The sequence below is a fragment of the Pollicipes pollicipes genome, unplaced genomic scaffold (genome assembly GCF_011947565.3).
Source record: "Pollicipes pollicipes isolate AB1234 unplaced genomic scaffold, Ppol_2.1 Scaffold_7261;HRSCAF=8764_pilon_pilon_pilon, whole genome shotgun sequence".
NCBI lineage: Eukaryota > Metazoa > Arthropoda > Thecostraca > Pollicipedomorpha > Pollicipedidae > Pollicipes > Pollicipes pollicipes.
Window position 1 is genome coordinate 30674822 of NW_023597054.1, and position 9088 is coordinate 30683909.

Genomic DNA, 9088 nt, shown 5'->3' on the forward strand with positions numbered 1-9088 from the left:
TTGAAACATTATGCATGAGACATATTGCACCCATCATCGACATACAAAGCAAACAGCTCACACAACTAGCGTTCTACGACATGCGACTGATTGGATACACCCTTTCCCCGTAATGCGGGACTACCGGACACGTAAAATATGACTTGATTGGTGAAATGTCAAACCTTCAACCATCAAAAGTGTGTCTGAGATTTAAGTAGGTGGCGAACAAATGTTGGTTCTTGAATGACTCGCCCATGATGTGGTGGGAATACTATAAAATCAAACCATTTGAACACGTACTGTTTTTGTGACTGCATGTTTAAAGCGCGAAAGTTCTCTTGCAAATAATCGTGGAACTGATTGAAGCGTTGAACGAATAGTGAACATTAGACACATTCTTTACCAGAGCACCGAAAACGACAAACGCACGGTACGAGGCCTTGAACAAGCGGGTTAAAGAACCCTCTCCCAAGGAAAATCATTGGATGAGTTTCTCTTGGTTTTTTTAATGCTTTTTAACGGCTTCAACTTGAACGGAAGCCCGAAACCGCCGGAGATGTAACTATGCTTGTATTTGAAGTCAACAAACTGAAGAACCAGGCATTAAGTAATCACACAGGGTAAACGTTTTTCAGTGCTTTCAAATATTCACTTTACAATTGCTCAGTGGACTGTTTTTGAGCTGATAACACTTGGGGATTTCACCAGAATTCCTTTTTGGGCTCTACGGAGATAAAGAAGATAAAATAGATGGTGATGACACCGTGAACGTAGATTGCAGATCGAAACGGGATCACGGGTGCGTATGGACATTGCCAGCCCACATTCGTTTGGGAATGTTCAACTATTCTCAATGACTGAATAGCTGAAAATATAATCAGATAGCCATGAAACTTGCGAGTCATAGAAACAAAATCCTCGACTTCCGGCGTTGCAGTTTCCGAAGGTCTCATGGGTCGTCCCCTCTCCCCTCTGGCTAACACCAGGCGGTGGTCAACAGGCGACAAGAGCAATGGTACATCTGAAAAGGTGCTTTTAGATGCGTTAGGACATCAATCAGTGCGTTTAGAGGGCAGTCCAGGAGAACTACTTCACCTACGCGATTGTTAGATTGTCAGTAAAAGCGAATTATGCGTTTACAGCACTGCGAAATGTTAGGAATCTGGTGTGGGAGCTGGAAAAGCAGAGACAAAATTTTCACATTTTTGATGTTGTGAACTTTCCGCTGATGCTCAGAGGTCAATTTCAAAATAATAGAGGTGACATGTACATCACGGTCTAGTCTGTATGCGATACAAATGTATTTTGAATTTTTTTGGGAGGATTGCTTCGCAACGGCCGTTCTCGCGCGCCCGGTGCCCGCCAACTGGTGTTATCTGCGGCGACCGACGCTGCTTGGTGTACATAACAGTTCTTACATCCGATATTGCTGCTCTGTATATCTCAATTTCTATCATTCGGCACCATATTTATATGCAATGTGCCACCTGTTTGAGCCACCTGTTTGATGATGATGCTGATGTTTGAACCACCTGTCTCTTGACTGAGACGTTTTCCTATTTTGAGCGGTGCTGTGGGCTGGGCGGTGAAGTCCTGTGGTGGCGAATCCGTCTCGTGTCACGCACACCGGAGGGGTGTAGTTTAGCGAAACAGGCTTGGGGCTTTACCCGGATTAGAGCTATCTACCACTCAATGACTGGGAGCTGGAGTCTCGCCTGGTCGAATAGAAAGCTACACCTCTGCTGAAATACGTTTTCTCGCTCCGTCTCGGCGTGCGGTGCTAGCGCCGGGCATCACGATGATTTTGTTGGGCTTCGATGGACGAGGCCAGGTTTCGGCGATCGACGCAGGGTCGATGTTATGCGAATGTAGACGTTGTTGGACGCGTGTGGCTTCCGGAATAAACAGTGTGGGTTGATGTGCGCAACTATTAAAGGCCACCAAGGAAATGCCCAGCCGTAGCCGCAAGGTGAGCTTCAGGTTGAAATGCAACGTTATGTTGGGCATGATCGAGACGCCTAATGTCGCTTTGCTGATGACAGTCGAACAATTAAAGCTAATTGTTTAGTTGGGTGGTTTTGATTGTCGGGTTTTCAAAATGTTTCGTTGAATATTCATGTCGTACTATGGGGTGGTCACATTTCAAGAATCGAGTGTTTAAGGGTTGTGAGGTTCGCAAGGGTTTAAGGAACGTAGCACCTAGTAAATTCGTCACGTTTTTAGGGTGCGAACTTGCTGACCTTGGTTTACTGTTTTCACATCACCCCACCCGGGACGACGACTTGAATAAGCTTTCGCTCGGGTGTAGTGGGAGGGGGTCAAATTGAACCCTAAGATCTGAAAAAATCAAGAAATTAGAAACAGCAAAATTTTCACGGTGAATTGGCCTGCATGTGAACTCACTTGTGCCGATATTAAAAGGTATATAGGCCATGACCTGCGAGCCAAATAAGGTAAACAATGTCATACACAAACTCCAGATTAGTGTCAAGAGTGGCCGTAGATCTCCTCATGAAATAGCCGCTGAACCTAAACAGCTGGTCTAAGCAAAAGATCACAGGTGTTGATTGACGGTCAGACCTTAGAAAATCATGGTAACCAAAATCATGCAAGATAGTTTTGATTTTTGCATGTGAATGAGTGTCAGATATTACGCTACGTTTGTGTTGTTTCTAACAAAGCTGTTTATCTGTGTCATTTTTGGTCAGTGACCTATTCTCACTATTGAGTAGTCCATGGGAAATGTCTATTGTAGTCTCTGCTATCATTTTCTGGAGTAGTTCTAGAGAGTTCTGCTGCGGCCTCTGTTATAATTATATTGGAAATGAGCATCAGTAACTGCTCCATACAGTATGTTCTAGAGAAGTAAAATAGACTGATTTTGACCTCGTCCTGACCTTTACACCTGGTCCTAGGTAAACTTTGTCGTAATCCTAAAATACAATTTTTTTTGCCTAAAAAATTATTACAAAGATGTACGGTTTCGTCTAACACTCCGTTGTCGCATCAGATTGAACGATTCTCCAGAAAGTGTCGTCGCTGACAGCCACGGCCTGGTTTGAACCCGCCTTAGGTCAGTGACCTTATAATGTACATCTATTTTTGATACCAAACGATCTGCTGTTCATTTGCTTACCACTAAGCAAAGTTTAGCGCAGGTACACTGCGGCATTCACAAATAATTCCCCAAAACATTCGGGAGTCAAGTTGAACCCCTACCCGAGTTTCTGATAATTTTCCGATGACACGTCGTGGCAAATTTCGCAGCGAACGCAGCTTGTTACACTCTAAAGAACTTGCAACATTGCCGAACAATACCAAAAACTCAGGCAAAAGCCCAAAACTAGACCAGTGTCGACAAGAGACATTAATTTTGCAATTCACACATGCAGAATGCAGCAGGGATAGAACATGCTCCAGTACACATAGTACGTACACGGAACTCTAAAAGTTTGACGAGCTCTGTCAGCTGCAGTCAACTAAAACTGACATTGCAGTTTGTACTTTCTTTGTTTGTTTTACCTGTGAAACAACTGTCAGAAACCTTCAAAGTTCATTTAAAGTTTGGTTCTCATCTGTAAGGTTCTCCTTGGGCTTGGACTCCAGAAGGTTGAGGGGAACTCATCATTGGGGGGCAAATTGGGCTTGGGGGGGGAAGTGGCCCATCCAAAAGAATATGAATCGGCACCCGTATTGCCAGCGCGTTCCCTGGCCGGAAGAACGATGCAGGAGAGTTGGCAGTTGCCATCCTTATGCTTCCTATATGAGACCATACGACGTCAACTTCCGCGAACATTTTCACGGAAATGTGCGTTATGTATCCAGGAGATCTGAATTAGCTCCTTTGCTCTTGTGCAACTTTGAGCATTCCCCAGAATTCAAGATAGCGGCCGCCGCCTGTGAATGCTGCTCAAGTTTCAAGGTGTTATTTCGACGACTCGGAGGGTCGTGTGATACCGTTTTGAGGGTTTTTGATGTAACGCTGCCCATTTCTGCAGTTATTATTTATGTATGAGTTCAGAGTCAAGGTCAACTCAAAATTTAACGGTCGAACTTGCTCATAAATCTCCAAAGCTGCCTCTTTTGACCACTTTTACTTTTTGTTTTCTTTTCATACTCATTGTGAGGGTACAACTCGCAACAGCTGATTGTCTTGTTAACCATAATAACACGAAATTGTCCTATATGCGCTATAGATGTACCATGAAAGACTATGATACATACATACTAGACACGACACTAGACACTAGACACGTACTATCTGATGTACTATATATATATCTGATGTACCGTTCAGAAACTCGTCCATAGGAGTGTCCCACAACTCTGCCAGGACGTGATATTTTATCTCTCAAATCATGCTACCGGAGCTCTACATCGAGAAGCAGAAACAAAAAAAAAACGAGAAAATCTTCACGTGCCTATATCGCGATTCTCTAAAAGCTGCTGAGGCTCCATTTTAGTGGCTTAGATTTGAAGCAAAACTGTCTGCTGTCTAGGAAACGGTGTAACCTGACAACTAGACCCATACAGCTGAGTGCAGGTCATACAGTGTAAGACCGTAAAGAAGCATAGTTAAATCAGTTCTAGAACCTCTGGGACTAGAGTGTCAGCGCTTACACTCAGTGGGGTGATTTATCTGCATCATGCTGACGCCCGATACCATGTGTCTTGTTACAATCGTTCCTGTGCTGTTCCGTGCACCGCTCGTCCATCGAGGAACCTGCCTACATCCTCCAGGTCGGGTGCTCTCCTGCTGACTTCAGGCAGTCGCTCAGCTCCTGGTATGACCTGTTGCCATGGAGTAGAAAATCTGCAGCAGCACGGCGATCATGAGGCGGTGTGCCCTTAGTTCATTCTATTCACGAATCATTCCGACAAGTGGCTTATTGTTTGATTTGGTACCATTACAATGGTAACGTAAATGCAATATCAAAGCATGACAACAACGCGACCACATTCGCACGTCATCATACACTCAGTCGTTCCCATAACTTCGTCAAAAACAAGATCATTAGCAAAATGCGAGTTGTCAACACCTGCTATACAAAGCCAAGCGAGCAATGATTACACGACGGGACCGTCTGAATCCTCTAACTTTTTACAAAACCCATAGCGAATGCGAGAGGTGATGATGGCCGGCGGCAGGCGGCTCCAGGATGAGGCCGCGCAATGCAAGAAAGTCCTGCGTGCCACCGACAGGCGAGGAGCTGGCAGAGCAAGGGCGCTCGGGTGGCACGCTGGCATACAGCTGCACGTCGGGTGCACAGGGGCCGGATCGCCACCGGGGCGTGCGAGTCATAAAGGGTCCTGAATACAGAGAGGCCGTCACGGCTGGTGGCAAGGCCATTAACACCACGCCAGCCCAACGCAGCCCAGCCCAACAGTCACCGCCATTGAATCTTGCCGACGAGCACCGGTGACAACCCTGGCCTCAAAGTTTATCGCCCCTTGCACTCCGTTTAGGTGACGCGCTGCAGTCCCACCGCATATTGATATGCAATAGCTGAGATGAGGGAATAGATGGGGCTGGGTGAGAAGCTTACGATCCTCGGGCGTAAGGTGGTGACGAATTTTATACAGGCAGAAAAGGATGGAGTCGCACTTTTTAAAAACTTGGGATGTATGCATTTCCCAGGAAAGCATACTTTCAATCGTATTTTCCACCATCTTCACGAACAGCGAAAGGCTTTAATTTTTGTTCCGCAATGTCACGGTGAAAAGATGAGGTTTGCTTCAGGAATCGCTGAGTGCCAAGAAGGACAATGGCTGTTTTGGTAAGAGTCATCTTCGATGTTCGATGTGAAGTAGGACTGAATCACTTGGATGGATTCGTCCTGGCGGGATTTCAAAACGGAAAGTTTGTCTGGGTGAGCGCATTCTAGCAATCTGGTGTCGGACAGTATACGCCCGTGATGGAGATAAGATAGAAGGTCGTTCGTGAAGATGCTGAAGAGGATAGGGCTGGCCAAAGATTCCTGAGGGCCGCCGTACGTCAGTGAGTCAGTGGAAGAGAGAAGCGACCGCCTCTCACCACCTGCCACCGACCAGCGAGGGAGCTGTCAAACCCTTTCGGATCAATGCCACACCACTGCAGATTCGTCAGAGGGACGTCATGGTGGACGCTGTCAAAGGCACAATGTAGATCAATGAAGGTGACAGCGGCAATCACTCCACGGCTTTGACCATTGCGTCCTCTGTTGAGTGGCTAGGTCTGTAAGCGTACTGTGATGGAACTAATATGCAATGCATGTATTGGCACGCCGTCAAGTACCACCGCTCTGAGTGATGACAGTTCGCTCAAAGCCCTTGATAGTTAGGCAAAGTCGCAGGAAGTAATCTTAGATTGGAAGTGGTCAGACACGGTGGCCTTGGCGGAAGAGTGGAACTGCCAAGAGTGTCCGCTGCCAGTTCAGCAATGGTGTGTGGGCCGACGGAAGCGAAGAACCGGAAACCCAAGTGCCTTAGGATGTTGGTCCAGCCAAAGAAAATGTCACACATCCCAGAGTAATTAGAAAAGGACAGAATGTGTTTGAACAAAGTGTGCTAGCCACGGTCCCGCAATTTTGTCTTTCACAAAGCCGGTTTATGAAATGCGAGCGCCCTGCGAACGATAGCCAAATGGTATTGTTTTGCCCATGATGTCAAATTCTGATTTTCCTTTCACTGCAAGTTTTTAAGTGCCTTTTCGACGGACATTATGCAAATAAGGCAGTAATAATACATTATTCCTTGCAGAAAAACGGTAGAATGGAGAGAAGGAGGCGTTGAGCGGAGCGGAGAGGTTTCGACCACATGTCTTTATCGAAACGAGCACAACTAGTTAAATCATGCCTAGTGCTACACTACACTGATATTCGTATGCTGTCACACACACACATATATATATATATATATATATATATATATATATATATATATATATATATATATATATATCTCTCTCCTCTCTCTCTCTCTCTCTCTCTCTCTCTCTCTCTCTATCTATCTATCTATATCTATCTATCTATCTATATATATCTATATCTATATCTATATCTATATCTAAATATATATATATATATATATATATATATATATATATATGTGTGTGTGTGTGTGTGTGTGTGTGTGTGTGTGTGTGTGTGTGTGTGTGTGTGCGTGTGCGTGTGCGTGTGCGTGTGCGTGTGCGTGTGCGTGTGCGTGTGTGTGTGTGTGTGGACACCAAAATTTATACTTCTATGTACTGCCAATATTCGTTTCGACAAAGACATGTTGCCGAAACATCAACGCATTTCTCTCCATTCTCTTGTTGTTTTTTTTTTACCAAGGACAGGACTATTACTGCTGCCCTACTTGCCTTTCACTGTTTTGATATTGTCACTTGACCATCATTTAACAAATTTTCTATGCCGTTTGCATGCTACTTCATTCGTCTTAAGTTATCAGCAGCGTACAGGCGTCGTCAGGGACCGTGCAAACAGACATCATCTAGATGCCAACTGACTACAGTTTCATTGAACGCAAATTAAATGCGCTATACAAATTGGCTTTCAAATTCAGAAACCAGAGTGTTTCGGGTGTGAACAAATAACAGTTGTGAACGTTTCTAGGTATCTATCTCCTCCATCTATCCGCCCATCTCAGCTCATAAACCCCACACGAGGGTACACAGATTCCTTTTAAGACACCCTCAGCCACAACCACGCACTACTTGTGTTTACCATGTGCGGCAGCATTTAACAAAACACGCGACTGTTTGAAAAAATCGGACATAAGCAGTCATTTTCCGTCGTGCCCGGGGCCACTTGCCGCAGCGCTGATCATTGGCTGCGACGAATCGCCGCAAGGGGCATTGCAACAGCGCTGCCAATTCGCTGAACAGAAGAGCAAAAGAGCGTTCTCGACTACCATGTGGCAATATTGAAGTTGTACCGAATAAACCAAAGCACTTAGACAAAATTTTAAATGATGTGCGACATATGTAACGGGCTTTCACAATTGTTTTGCATTTCCAGCGCTCTTTCACAGAAGCTGATAGCAAAACCACCGGCAACGCACCAGGCTTCACGATCCTAAGTCCTTTTCAGAATTTTTAAAATGTGGGGCATTCTCCTTAGCTGCGGCAGCCAGCCCATTGTGACTGAATAAATCAATAATTGTTGGGTGTGTCTTTGACGCTAGCAAGCCACACTGTTGTATGTGGTTGCAACCACGCGCTTGTACACCGTGCACAACTATGCACACAGTCTTGAGGGCACAAAACGTTACTTTATGGACGGTAGCTTATGAAAATATACCCGGCGCAGAATACAAGAGCTGCTTGCACAGTTCCGCCACGGAAAGCACGTCCATCCACCCAAACAGACACATCGATTTTGTCGATAAATGTGTCTCAGTCGAACTTTGCCTTGCCTCGGTCTAAATCTGCCCAAGTTGTGTTACAAAATCGTCCCGCCTTATTTGGGCTTTGTTAGAAGATCGGTTCGCAGTCGGGATGTGTCCAGGGTCGTCGTCTGACCTCGTCCGATCTGTGTCAGGATCGTCGTCCGACCTTCTCCGGGCTGTGCCAGGGTCGTTGACTGACCTCGTCCGATCTGTGTCAGGATCGTTGTTTGACCTTCTCCGAGCTGTATCAAGGTCGTCGTGTGACCTCCTCTGTGTCAGGGTCTTCGTCTGACCGTCTCCGAGCTGTGCCAGGGTCGTCGTCTGGCGTCACCCGAGCCGTGTTAGAATCTCGTCTGACCTCTTCCGAGCCGTGTTAGGATCGCCGTCTGACCTCGTCCGAGCCGTGTCAGGATCGTCGCCTGACCTCGTCCGATCCCTGCCAGGATCGTCGTCTGGCGTCGCCCGAGCCGTGCTAGGATCGTCGTCTGACCTCGTCCGAGCCTCGTCAGGATCGTCGCCTGACCTCCTCCGAGCTGTGTCAGGGTCGTCGTGTGACCTCCTCCGAGCTTTGCCAGGATCGTTGTCTGACCTCGTCCGAGCCGTGTCAGGATCGTCGTCCGACCTTCTCCGGGCTGTGTCAAGGTCGTCGTTTGATCTCCTCCGAGCTGTGTCAGGGTCGTCTTCTGACCTCCTCCGAGCCGTGTCAGGGTCGCCGCCTGACCTCATCCGAGCCGTGTCA

At 46.5% G+C, this 9088-nt stretch overlaps 1 protein-coding gene across 1 annotated transcript in view; it reads left to right on the forward strand.

Annotated features, from left to right (window-relative positions):
• Positions 1–9088, forward strand: part of LOC119111293 (neuronal acetylcholine receptor subunit alpha-7) — a gene marked incomplete at its 5' end in the record, with an annotated part of 76491 nt that overhangs the window by 25609 nt on the left and 41794 nt on the right. Inside the window, 1 exon segment of the mRNA XM_037235109.1 lies at positions 8629–8689. Coding sequence (XP_037091004.1) covers positions 8629–8689 — 61 coding nt within the window.